Raw genomic sequence first — 12857 nt, forward strand, 5'->3', positions numbered from 1 at the left:
ACCCTCTGAGATGGACTCGGCCATCTGTGTGCATCTCTTGACAATTGCATCGGCTAAGGTTACCAGTGAGTCAACTCTGTCTTCTTTTGTATGTGTGTATATAGTATAGTATAGGTGACGGAAGGTTATCTACCGTAAGTGCGTATCTGTCCAATTGATCGGGGCATGACATATCTACCGGCCGCGGTCAGCGAATTGAAGCTGTAGGAGGCAGCGGAACCAACTTACTGCGACTTCAGTGAGTCCAGACGGGAGAGAGACGAGGAGACGAGCGGTGTCTGTCGGGTTGAAGCCGTCCGCAGTGACGAGAAGCAGCGACAGCTCTGCGGCCGGACAAGAGCAGGCGTCTGGCGCAAGACAGCACCGGACAGCTGTGATATTCTCCTCGAAGCCATGGTGGAATTATAGTATTACTCAGAGCAAGGAGAGTAGATATAGAGGTTAGAGGGGGATAGAGATATAGAGAGGGAGGCAGAGGCAGAGGTAAAGGCGAAGTAATTTTTCTTGTCTTGCTTTTGATGTTTTATGTTTTGGGGTGAGGTCGGGCTGCGGACGAAACCGGAATATCCATGATCCCGCGACTGCCAGAAGTCAACCTCACCACCAAAAAAAGCACGAAAGGCTTGAAGACGCAGAGAGAGAGCGAGAGAGAAGCAAGCCATTGAACATTATACCTGCAGCCATGGCTCGCCATCCAGCCTTGTAAGTTGCCATTGGCACTACCGCTGACGAAGGAGAAGAAGAGATGCTAACTGTTGAGGGTAGAGTTCTGTACAAACGCGCGCTGAAACTGTCGCTTGACTGGGCCGTCCATCGCAACCTCTGGCGCGGCCAGGCAGTCTACATCCGCTCGCTCTTCGAGGCCAACAAGAATGTCCGGAATCCTCACGAGCAGAGGGTACGCCTCCCCTTTACCCCTTCCTGGTTGTGGTGTTATATATATGGAGTATATCCGGGGAGTGAGGGAATGCTGACCGGGTGTAGGTCCTGCTGCAAGAAACGGAGAAACTGCTGGAGAAGTGGAAGCATCCCGACCCTTACCGGGCGCCAACAGCACCAGGAGGTGAGTCTTACTCTGTTGTTACTGTTACTCTTGCTGTTCTATACTGACTTCTTTGCAGGATCCAAGTGGGAGAGAAACCTGCCTGTTCCCATCTTGAACGGTATGTCTACGTCTCTCTTTTATATCTCTATATTCAGGGTCGGCAGTGTCAATACTAACTTGAGCAGAGCCACAACCACAGCATCTAGCCAAGGTCGAGAACTAATACAATTCTTTCGCTTTTACATCTCTTTTCCACTGTACATCTACATCATAAATATATCTACGTCTTTTACTGCAATGTAAAGAATATAAGAGAGAGAGAGAGAGAGAGATAAATGGAAGAGACAATCATGAATGTATTAATATACACCATCGTCATTGCACTATCAGTAGTAGCAGTAAAAGGTTAAAAGGGTAAAGTAACCACGTAGAGACCATCCTATCCCACCCCGAACGGAACCATGCGCCTGTAACATATAAAGTGGAAGAAGTAGTAGTAGAAAAGGAAAAAGGAAAAGACAGTAGCGCGTTTACATCTCCTGGGAGCCGCCCTTGGTGCTGGAGACCTTGGGGGTGTTCTTTGGCAGGAGGTTGGGGTGGATGTAGGGCATGACACCACCCTGGGCGATGATAACGTGGCCGAGAAGCTTGTTGAGTTCCTCGTCGTTGCGGATGGCAAGCTCGAGATGGCGAGGGATGATACGGGTCTTCTTGTTGTCGCGGGCAGCGTTGCCGGCAAGCTCGAGCACTTCGGCAGCGAGGTACTCAAGCACGGCAGCGAGGTAGACGGGGGCGACTGTTGAAGTTAGTACATACTTTTATGAGTGTGTTTATGTCATTGAGTTGGCTTACCAGCACCGACACGCTGAGCGTAGTTGCCCTTGCGGAGGAGACGGTGGACACGACCAACTGGGAACGCGAGGCCGGCCTTGGAAGAGCGACTGCTTAAATGTTAGAGAAGGTCATATTATTAAAAGAGTAGAAGTAGGAGTAGAAGACGTACGACTGAGAGGTCTTGGTGCCAGAGGCCTTTCCGCCAGACTTGCCGCCAGTCATTTTGATGGTAGAGTAAGGGTTGAAAGTGGGAGAGTAAAAGGAGCAGAAGCTGAAGAGCAAGAGTCGGCTGAGAGACTTGTAGTAGTAGCTGGAGTGTTTGCTGTTTGGTGATGGAGAAGAGGAAGAGGAAGAGCTGGCAGCGAGAGACGGAGGGAGAAGTCGCTCTTTATAAGAACAAAACGAGCGCGCAAGATCACTTTTTTTCGCCCCTCCAGATCAATAATACGCATACCGTAAGTTACGCCGCGTCGCCTTAGTCAGCCCTACTTCTCCACCGCAGAACACCAACTTAATCATACAGATCATACGGGGGCCTTACGCGTACTGAAATTCTCGCTCGATCACGCAAAAAAGGATCACGCCGCGGCCGCTTCCCACCTCTTTATAAAGCTCGTCGCCCGTCGCCTTTCGCTCTCTCTCCTTCTTCGCATCTACAACTACAACGACCACGTCCACCAGCACTTATTACTCTGCTCTCATACTCTTCTTCTCTTTCTACTCTTCCACTCTTACTCTTCCACTTTCAACTCATACTTCATAATGGCTCCCAAGGCTGCTGAGAAGAAGCCCTCGACCGCCGGCAAGGCCCCGGCTGGCAAGGCACCTGCTGAGAAGAAGGAGGCCGGCAAGAAGACTGCTGCCGCTGGCTCTGGCGACAAGAAGAAGCGCACCAAGGCCAGAAAGGAGACCTACTCTTCCTACATCTTCAAGGGTGCGTCTCTACCTCTTTTTTCTGTATCTTACTTTGACGCGTCTGACTGACATGTTTTGTGTAGTGCTCAAGCAAGTCCACCCTGACACCGGTATCTCCAAGCGCGCCATGTCCACCCTCAACTCCTTCGTCAACGGTAAGGCACACTCCTACTTTGCTCATGGTTTTAATGATCACTGCTAATTGGTATTAGACATCTTCGAGCGCGTTGCCACTGAAGCCTCCAAGCTCGCCGCTTACAACAAGAAGTCCACCATCTCCACCAGAGAGATTCAGACCTCCGTCCGCCTCATCCTGCCCGGTGAACTGGCCAAGCACGCCGTCTCTGAGGGCACCAAGGCCGTCACCAAGTACTCTTCCTCTGCCCGATAAACGCCTCTTTTGACTCTTCTCTCTTTTCTTTCCTCTTTATGTCATGGTTGAGGTGGGATGGGTGTTTCGTGGGCTCTGTTCTTGCTTTTTTATTACCAACTGTTACTTTTACTCCTGTTACTTTTACTCATGGGATCGGATGGTCGTTTTCTATTTCTTAATGTCGAGGTTCTCATCTCTCTGAAGGTGCCTTGATGATTGATAGTGCCATGTTAATGTCATCATTGCCTGTCCATCTTTTCACTCCTTATTTCGTAGATGAAGTAGAAGGCGGTTACAGTATTCATGGTAGTAAAAGTGATGGCTATATCTCGTCGAATGATTCAACTTCCTCTTCGGCTCCCTCTCGCTCAGTCTCCCTCACGTTGGGATCACGGTCAAAGACGTGGATGATCCTGCCTCTCGCCTTGCCCTCTTTGACCCGGCTCTTCAGGTCCTCCCAGTCGCCCTCGTCACGCACCAAAAGGCCGATGAGCATGCTCGGATCCATCTCCCGGACGTGCAGTCTCCTCAGCCGACGCGTGTGGTACGTAGATAGCTCCTCGGGGCTGTAAGGATGGCTCTCCTCGTCCTCGGTGGGTTCACTGCGGGGAGCCAGGCAGGGACGCGTCTGGTGAGGGTCCAGATAGAAGAAACTGTCTCCCTGCGTCGCGATAAAGTAGTGGGACGACGACGGCCGGCCTCTGCTCTCGTTAGCATATCCCCCCTATACATATATATATATATATATAAAGTAGGAAAGGAAATAGAAAGGAAGTGGAAAAGATAGACATACCCGGCGATGCCGACTGATTGGGGGTAGTGGAGGAGGGCCTTGAGAGAGTCCCAGTAGATGGGAGTGACCCGGTCGATGCCCAGTCTCACACCCAGCAGGATCAGGGTAGGCTTGATGCTGCCGCTCTCGTCGCAGGCAACCTCCCTAAACTGCCGCTCGTAGATGTCTGATCCGTCATTGGTAACATACACCCTCAGCCCGGCCTGCGGGTTGCTCTTGACCAGCGCCTGGATGCACTGTGCTGCTGCCGAGGGGCCAAACCACTCTCCAGGACATTTGCCGCATGCAGTGGCTCCGTGTTGCACAAACCGGTGAATGGAGAAGGGAGCTCGCGGGTGGTCGGCAAACAGTGACACCAGCTCGCTCTCTTCCTGTATTTTGCTCCCTCGCCGCCAGTCTACACCATTAATCAATATATTTATCTGCAAAGAAAAGAAAGAAAGAAAGAAAGAGACAGAGACATACCACGTCCGAGTCTGAGGAAGAGGAGGGTGTTGGCGAGCAGGGCCTGGCCGGACCGGATCATGCATCCCCAGCCGGTGTCTGAAGTGAAGCCCTGGGTATCGATGAGCTGGCTGCGTAGACGCACCCCCAGCGGCATGGACGAGTCACTGCTGCCCGTCTTGGGCATCTTGGGTATGGGCGGGAACTGGGATCTATACGTTATCCACAGCCTAGACTCGAAGTCGTCTAGGAACTGCGGCGGCCATTCTGGCGTACTACTGCTCTCTGTGCCTGTGCCTGCTGCTGACGGTGATATTGGTGATGCCAGGTTGACAAACGAGGATATAGCTGAGCCGGGTGTCGGTGGTCTGTCTGTCGATGTTCGTCCCTCTGTAACTGCAGTTGTAGATGTAGTTGTAGATGTAGCTGTAGGCTTGGATGTGTCTGCTCTGTTGGTGATGTCCACCGGCTCTCCCGCTCGCTCAGTCAAGATAGATGCCTGCGACTGCGACTGCGACTGCGAGAGAGTGTCGTCCTCTGGCTGCCGGTACTCGCACCCCAGACACCAGATGGGCTGTCCGCTGTCATCGTTCTTCGGTTCTGGGTCCCAGAAGAACTGGATGATCTTCTTGTACTGGTTGCCCAGGTCGACGTTGTTCATCTTCGACAGGCGCCGCATCAGTATATAACTCCGGTTATACATCTTGCATGCATATATATAGATAGTCAAAATATATCTCACTTTAATGGCTGTATACTCTCTTCTGATCTCTCTAGAAGTTATAAGCTGCAGAGCCTGCAAGGGGACCCGGTGGTTGATATAAGTTGTGAGGCTGCACCCTCTAGAAGAGAATCAAAGGCCGGCACTCATCAAGCCAGTCAGTCAGTCAACTGAGCAGCCAACTTCCGCGAGACATGGGCTGTCTTTTAAACAGGGACAAACGGGAGAAGCAAACTGCCATCAACGTGAATGCCAAACAGTGAGCAATAAGACTAGAGAATAAGAAGAGTTACAATAATAGCAAAGAAAGAGTGAGATGTTCCTGTCTGGCCGCGTGAACAAGCAGAAAGACATCATCATCATCATCATCATCATCACCAGCATCTAAGGCTCGATAAGCAAAAATAGCCGCAAGTGGGGATGTTTGCTTCTTTTGTCTCTCTCTCTTTTCTTTTGCCTTTTCACCTCCAAGACTCTGAGAGGAAGAGGACAGTGAGAAAACAAGAGGAGAAGAAGGAGAAGAAGAGGAAGACAAGAAACTGTTTGCTATAAGCTACAAGATGCCGGCAAGGCGGCGGCAGAGAGGCCGCAGAGGTAAGCAAGAAGGAGAGGAGAAAGAGACAGTCAAAGACGCGCTCCTTTACTGACTGACTTGACTCACTGCAGGTGCCGGAAGGGCCTTTGAAAGAGGTGAGCAGGCAGTCACCAGAAGTTATAATACAGGATACGGAATGCAGTGAAGAGAAGAGAGATGCTAAAGGTTGTTTACCGATGTAGATACGCCTAGAGAAGAGCATCAGTTCACCCTCAGCCAGGAAGCCCGCAACACCGAGCGCCACTCCTTCGAGCGCAGCAGTCGACAGCTCCGCTACCAGACCGTCCAGTTCGTCAGCGGAGGCCAGAAGGAGCCCGACGATCCCTCAGTCCTCAGGAACCTTGATAACCTCGTCCTCGACCAGAAGGATACCAAAGATAAGGATGTTGAAGTTGATGTTGAAGTTGTGGACGTTGACGTTGTCGATGTGGATGTCAAAGTCAATGTTGAGGTCGAGGTCGATGTCGAGGTAGCTGAAGCTGAAGCTGAAGCTGGCAAGGATGAAGACGAGGAAGAAGAGCTCTATGTTATTGATACAGAGGGAGACAAGACTGTTAAGCCAACGCTTCCAAACCCAGTCATCAACTGCGATTCCTCTGATTCAGGTGAAGATGAGGTCGTCTTTACTGGCAGAACACCCCTCTGGAGACGACAGGACCGCTCGAGAGTCATCAACGATCCCCCAGTAGCAGCAGCTACTACCACTGCTACTCCTACTATTACTACATCTCAAAAAACACCTCCAAAACGCAGCCATGATGCAGTCGACGGCAGAGACACGACATACAGAAGACATTCTTCTCGCAGGGTGGTGCTGGAGTTTGGTAACGAGTCTGCGGATTCAGACGCCGTGGCAGACTACCTTGCCAACATCATTGGAGACGACAGCTCTGACAGCTCCGATGGCTCGTCTGGTGATGAGATGCCAGATAAAGCCGTCACTCCCAAGACTCCCGGCATGTCTGGTCCAGATGACATTGAGGAAGAAGGTAGCTCCGGCGATGAAGAGGACGAAGACGAAGACGAAGAGGATGAAGAGGATGAAGAGGATGAAGAGGACGACGATGAAGACTTTGACTCTGATATGCAGTGGATGTCCGACGAACAGCTTGCCCACCTTCTCGACACAGGCGACATCCCCGACATGGACGCAGACGAGATCGACTTCTTCACCAGCCATGGATTCGCCAGGTCCGGTCCAGCAGCATCCGGCGGGAAGAAGAAGAACAAGAAGAATGTCAAGAAGAAGAATGGACAGCTACGCGAACCCATCTCGGCCTCTAGACTCGCAGACATGTTCGATGAAGACCCTTACGGCGCTTTCGACATCATGGACTACAACCGGCCGAGTCTCATGGGCAAAAAGACAAGAGGCAAGATGCCCGGCTTCGACCTGTCCGACAGCGAGCTCGAGTCCAACATCCAGGCCTCGTGGGAGGCTGACCGGCGCAAGAAGAAGGCGAGGAAGCTCGAGCGAGAGGAGTTGCGTGCTCAGGGTCTACTGGGCAAGCCTGGCAAGTCTCGTCCTCGAGGCCAGACTGCCGACGACATTCGCGATGAAATCCGCTCTTTCATGATGTCCCGCACTCAGTCGTACGTTCCACCCATTCTATTTTCTATCACCTTTATGATATGATACTAATTACTCTTTTTAGCCTCCATCTCCCTCCCATGGCCAAAAAGGACCGTAAGGTCGTCCATGAAATGGCCAACGCGCTCTCCCTCAAATCCATCTCCCGCGGCAAGGGCTACGACCGCTTCCCCATCCTCACAAAAACACGCGGCACGCCCACCTTCTACCCCGACGAGGTACACGAACTCGACGCCCTCTTCTCCCGCAGACGAATCACTCGATACTCTGAGAAACGCCGTGCAGGTCCATCTGGTCTACGCTCGACCAAGTCCCGCGGCGAAACACGCGCTGCCTCGTACATGGACGGAGACGTCGTCGGCGCGTCGGCACCAGAGATCGGAGCTGATAACCGTGGTCGAGCCATGTTGGAGAAGATGGGCTGGAATACAGGCATGTCTCTTGGTGCTGCCGATAACAAGGGCATCCTCCAGCCTGTCATCCACATCGTCAAGACTTCCAAGGCGGGACTCGGGTAGATGGTCCCAGCTGTTTGTCCATCACGCGTTATCTCATCAACATCGGCATGTCTCTAATAATGACTTTCTTCTGCATGACCTTTACGTGACTTTTAATACGGGCATTATCATTCATTCATTGTTTACTTTATTTGATCGGAATTTGGCGTCATGGTGATATAAAAAATTTGAAAATAACCCAGGTATATTAGAGGCTGGCTGGTGTGGTATTTAACTTAGTTCTCAAAAACATATGTCCAACAACACGCATAATAAAGCGCCCATCATGGGTACTGTTAATATAACACAAGTACCGTTGCTTTTATTAACGTAGTATGAATCTTTCTATCTTTCTATCAGGTAGATCAATGCGGATGCACTTTGAGTGTCGGATATACATGAGGTAGTGCTTTCTCCCTCAATCACGGCTTCAATGCATGCAATATACACCCACGGCAATAACATGTATGAAATCTATCATTTCAACCGAATACCATTATTTTTATGGTAGAATATGAGTATTTCAACTTGTTTCATTCTATTTATCCACTTAGGCCATGTCGGTACCTGGTTATGGTAATGATGTGGTTATGTTCAATTGTATCAATGTGTATGTTTTCTATCAAAAAATAAAAATAGCAATTTGTGAAATATATATTCAAATTTTCGTGAAAATCGATGAAAATTGTAATAACATCAACACCAGAGTATATTACACGTTGATAACTGCCTTACCCCATCTAAACAACTAGCCTACACGTATCCGATCATGAATATTCACGTAACTCGTGGTTTTGGTGGATGCCGGTGCCATTTTTGCTGGGAATAAGTGCTGTGACCGCACGTCATCGGAGCGATAGTCTCACATATACTCGATCTACAAGGGAATACATGCATGCCACGGCCGTTTATACATTATACACACTTAAGAAATATGGCTTAAATAGTTATTCGATCATATTGAACATGGGTTGTTGCCGTCGTGACAATCAATCGTACGCGTTAACATTCTACCTGCAATTATCTAGACACGACAACCAGGTAATTGCCTAATAGAATATTTCATGCAAGACTTCTACATCTACGTGCTTAAAGTCCAGTCCAGACAATTTAAATATGATGAAAGAAGGACACAGTCAATAGTCTACTATATTCGCACTGTTTAGATAGATGGTTATATACGTCGAGTCATCAAACGTCAATCATGTCATGAGAGAAGCGAGATCACTTTCTCTTCTTCTTCGATGCTTGCTGCTGCTTCTGGCTCGCTGGAGCCGAAGCGTGGCCTTCTTCTCTCAGATGAGTGAACAGCTTACTCCTGGATGTAAAAGATTCTCGGCACACAGCGCAGATAAACTGCTCTGCTCCCGCCGCCTGGGCAGCAGCGGCCTTCTTGGCGCGTTTCTGCTTGGCCTTGCCTGGCTTCTTGGTTGGGAGGATGTCTTCTTCTTCTTCCTCGTCCTGGCCTTTTGCCTGGCCGGTGGATAGGGACGTGAGTTTATCTGTTATAGAATCTGTGTCTTGGCTACCCCCCAGGACATGTTTTCGGATTTCTTCTTCGTCAATCTCATCGCTTTCTAGTCTGTCTGTACCTTCATCCCCTGGTGGGTCGGGTTGGGCAGCGGTAGCCTCTGGTGGTTCATGGGATACACTCCTGTCTGAATCATCAGCAGGTCCAGGCCCGTCTAGTTCCTGCTCTGATACTGGGGTTTGAGGCCCCGTCAGCTCATCTTCATATTCATGCCCATCAGCATCAGACATTGGCTCCATCTCCCCGGGCTCCACTGTGTCCAGGTTGAGGTGCTTGTCCTCGAGTTTCATCTCACGCTGCAGTTGCTTAAGCGCCTTGACGTGCTTCTTGCTTCGTTCATGGGCTTCAAACTGCTTCTCGCTCTTGAAATTCTTGTTACATATCACGCACTCAAAGTGGTTCTGCTCAGACTCGGATTCGCTGGGGAAAAAATCCTCCTCCTCAGCTTCCGCTGTCTGAGCCCACTCAGGGAGCGTAAATTCCCGTAGCTTAGCCTCGTTAGCCTGTCGGGAACGGGCAGCCTGGGCAGCCGCGGAGTCACGGAGGATCCGTTGACGGTCCGCTTCGCTCTGGACCGTAGCCTTGTATCGAGGGTCTCGCTTCCGCACAAAGGCAACCAGTGACCGGACCGCATCGTTGAAGTCCCGGATACCGTCTTCGCGCAGACGCTTGTTTTCTTTCTCCATCAGCCGTCGCACACGACGGTCAGGGGCCTCGGAGTACTTGTACACATCCTTCCACGCGTAGGATTTTTTCGTGGCGAAACTGCTCCAGGCAGCGTAGAATTTGCGTATGGAATCAGGGGGATCGTCTTTGCAGCCAAAAGAGGGGTAGTGGATGGGCTCTAGGTCCCCCCACCGGCAGGCTACGAGCTCTTCACTAGCCAGCCGGCTGAAGGTATCATTGAGTCCTCCAAAAAAGCCCGTGGGCGCATCAGAAAACTCCATGCGAGGGTTGAACTTCATGATTAGCGACATGACATCAGCGGCCGCCGTAAATCGCGAGTTTTCTGGCCCCTGCGCGCCCGTATCACCGCTGCCGCCCGCATCTTTATGCGAGTCATACCAGGCGCGTTCCTGGGGATCTGAAAGTATTTCATACGCCGACTGCACCTCCGCAAAGAGTTCTGTGGCCTCCTCAACATTTCCGTAGTTCTTATCCGGGTGTAGCTCAAGTGCCTTTCGCCGGTATGCTTTTTTGATCCTGGACCAGGCGATGGTCAGCCATAACACACCGGAAGGAAACCAGATAATACAAGCTCACGACTAGCTGGAATAGGAAAATGCGTACTCTTCAGCTGTGGCATCCCGTTCCACCCCTAAGATCGCGTAAAAGTCTCTCTCGAAAGCATCGTGCGGTTCATCTGCTGCACCCTGGCGGGAGGACTGACCTTGACCCATTAGCAGTAAAGGGGATCGAAAAAAAAACAAAACAAGTACAACCACTTCTTCTCTTTTTCGTGGCGGAGGGGTTTATCGTGATATCATCCGCCACTAGCGCGCAAGATGATGCTCGTCCTCCAGAATCGAGCTCCGTGTGGGATTGTTCGGGTTATCTTGCTGTGTGCTTCTATTTTTTTTTCTGATTTCTCAGAATTTCCTTCGACGATAAGCGTTTTGGGAGCGGGAAAAGTATCACGTGACTAGTCGCGACTCCAACGTCACTGTCAAGAATGGGCGCAAGTGGCAGATGAAAGGAAAAAGGAAGCACAAAGGGACGCCGTAGGAGAGGGAGGATGGCGATTCGAGCTGCAGGTGGCAGCAGTCAGTGTCGAGGAAGCTCCGTAAAAGCAAAAGGAGGTAGGGAGGATAGGAAAAAGAAACCTGTAACTAGCCAAATCGTACATGTTAGAAGCGGTTTGATCAAGCAGAGATCGCAAAGGGGACACGGAAAAAAGCACTGAAGACCTCACGAGGCACGCAATTCGCAACTGGCCTGGCCTGCACTGAACCTCCAGCTTGTCACAGTGCCTCTGCTCATGATGGCCTGTGGTGTGGGCGCAGGACGATGCCATTGGCGCCGAGGGAAAGCTGGAGGCCCGCTGCTGCAGGTTAGCCGTTCAACCTTTTTTCGTGGAGCCAACAATTGGTTCGTGCATATAACTATTGAATATACCGGAAGGATGGAGGTGAGGCATCAGTTATCGCTGGTGGGAGGGGGATATCTCGGTATTAAAGGGGGTGTTGCGGCCGTGAGGTGAGGTGAAGAAGTGAGGAAGTGAGGAACTGCAGGTGAATAGGGGCAACAACTAACCAAGCCTGATATAACTAATAACGACGCTTCCGGCCAGCCACAGCGCCAGCGATGACATCTCTCCAACACAACAGCATCATGAAGCAAGCGAACGCCTGGAGGCGAGCGGGGGAGCCTTTGCCGGCCTGCAACGAGGCGGATGTTTGCGACGAAGAGACCAGACGAGACGTGGACCTGATGATACTAGACTACATCGTCTGCGCCACCATAACATCTATACTGCACGAGCGCATCGCGAACAGACAAGGCGCAGAGCAGCAGCAGGGCATCCACGGCTGTGACAGATGGCTCGAGATAGCAGAAGGTAAGTCTATCTACCTTTTCTTTAAATAAAAAAACAGGATAATGCTGACGGTTGGTGTAACTAGCTACGTTGCATCTATTCAAAGCGAACAACTCCGAAGAGACGCTCTCAGACGACATCAAATTCAAGATAAAGACGCTCAACTTCTCAAATCTTTTCTTCAGACGATTCAAGCGGACGGCCTATCTACCGTCTCGTTCAGTCCTGGCTGCTCAGCGCAAGGAAAGCTGTGAGAGGGCTAAACGATGGCTCGAGGAAAACAGCTTCCAAGATACTACTACTACAGCAGAGGGGTTAGATCAGGCGTTTGAAGATTTACAGCCTATATCAGCATCACAGGTAGATGACAACCGACGGACATTCCTTGACCATATGGCTGTTACAGAGACGGAGGAGTACGAGTTCAACGTGGAAGCGTCTGTCACGCTGCTTGATATCCTGCCGGAGCTGATGGAGCTCTGTGACTCGGCGCCTGAGGTTGTCAGTGATGATGTCTGCACCATTGCTGTATTTTTTATGCTACATGCTGCTATAGAGCAAGGACTGTTGTACGGTCGTACAGGACGAGCCGTCATTGACGAGGCGTTTGCATGGGGCAACAAAGACGATGACCACAGCTGGGTTGAGACAAGAGATAAGCACAGACAGTCTCTCTGCCCGACCAACGACGAAGATGTAGAGGAAGACTACGGCGAGCAGTTGAAGAGAATCATCTATGAGCATCCTCCGTTCGAGTTTGAAGGGGAAGTCCTGAACTTGATAAAGCTGCTGCAGCAGACGTGGGATACACCCATCCTTAACCAGCTGGAGCAAGGCAAATTATTCTCATTAGACGAAGATGAAGTCACGGCGTTTAAGCGGCGGGTGATATTCACTGGTTTAGGAAGTAGAGTTGAATAGTTCAAAAGAAAACATTATAGACCCCGAAATAAGGAGCAAGCATGAAAGAAGAGAAAGATCC

The 12857-nt window shown here is 50.6% G+C and overlaps 7 protein-coding genes across 7 annotated transcripts; 4 read left to right on the forward strand and 3 right to left on the reverse strand.

Annotated features, from left to right (window-relative positions):
- Nucleotides 1-682: 682 nt before the first annotated feature.
- Nucleotides 683-1268, forward strand: MGYG_05764 (LYR family protein; the record flags this gene model as incomplete). The annotated part of the gene is made up of 5 exons (XM_003173128.1): nt 683-702; nt 766-898; nt 985-1063; nt 1122-1163; nt 1231-1268. 5 exons carry the CDS (start codon nt 683-685, stop codon nt 1266-1268), a joined length of 312 nt encoding a protein of 103 aa, XP_003173176.1.
- A 307-nt stretch (nt 1269-1575) lies between these two features.
- MGYG_05765 (histone H2A) lies at nt 1576-2101 on the reverse strand (the record flags this gene model as incomplete). The annotated part of the gene is made up of 3 exons (XM_003173129.1): nt 1576-1841; nt 1898-1986; nt 2049-2101. 3 exons carry the CDS (start codon nt 2099-2101, stop codon nt 1576-1578), a joined length of 408 nt encoding a protein of 135 aa, XP_003173177.1.
- A 540-nt stretch (nt 2102-2641) lies between these two features.
- On the forward strand, nt 2642-3185 carry MGYG_05766 (histone H2B; the record flags this gene model as incomplete). The annotated part of the gene is made up of 3 exons (XM_003173130.1): nt 2642-2813; nt 2878-2949; nt 3007-3185. The coding sequence occupies 3 exons, from the start codon at nt 2642-2644 to the stop codon at nt 3183-3185; spliced, it is 423 nt and encodes a 140-aa protein (XP_003173178.1).
- A 304-nt stretch (nt 3186-3489) lies between these two features.
- MGYG_05767 (cysteine protease atg4) lies at nt 3490-5065 on the reverse strand (the record flags this gene model as incomplete). Its single annotated transcript, XM_003173131.1, has 3 exons — nt 3490-3868; nt 3961-4357; nt 4426-5065. The coding sequence occupies 3 exons, from the start codon at nt 5063-5065 to the stop codon at nt 3490-3492; spliced, it is 1416 nt and encodes a 471-aa protein (XP_003173179.1).
- A 620-nt stretch (nt 5066-5685) lies between these two features.
- On the forward strand, nt 5686-7829 carry MGYG_05768 (hypothetical protein; the record flags this gene model as incomplete). Its single annotated transcript, XM_003173132.1, has 4 exons — nt 5686-5719; nt 5792-5815; nt 5903-7313; nt 7376-7829. The coding sequence occupies 4 exons, from the start codon at nt 5686-5688 to the stop codon at nt 7827-7829; spliced, it is 1923 nt and encodes a 640-aa protein (XP_003173180.1).
- Nucleotides 7830-9032: 1203 nt separating this feature from the next.
- On the reverse strand, nt 9033-10739 carry MGYG_05769 (hypothetical protein; the record flags this gene model as incomplete). The annotated part of the gene is made up of 2 exons (XM_003173133.1): nt 9033-10542; nt 10630-10739. 2 exons carry the CDS (start codon nt 10737-10739, stop codon nt 9033-9035), a joined length of 1620 nt encoding a protein of 539 aa, XP_003173181.1.
- A 904-nt stretch (nt 10740-11643) lies between these two features.
- On the forward strand, nt 11644-12796 carry MGYG_05770 (hypothetical protein; the record flags this gene model as incomplete). The annotated part of the gene is made up of 2 exons (XM_003173134.1): nt 11644-11896; nt 11961-12796. The coding sequence occupies 2 exons, from the start codon at nt 11644-11646 to the stop codon at nt 12794-12796; spliced, it is 1089 nt and encodes a 362-aa protein (XP_003173182.1).
- Nucleotides 12797-12857: the final 61 nt, after the last annotated feature.

This window comes from Nannizzia gypsea, genomic scaffold (assembly GCF_000150975.2).
Source record: "Nannizzia gypsea CBS 118893 supercont1.4 genomic scaffold, whole genome shotgun sequence".
Taxonomy (NCBI): Eukaryota; Fungi; Ascomycota; class Eurotiomycetes; order Onygenales; family Arthrodermataceae; genus Nannizzia; species Nannizzia gypsea.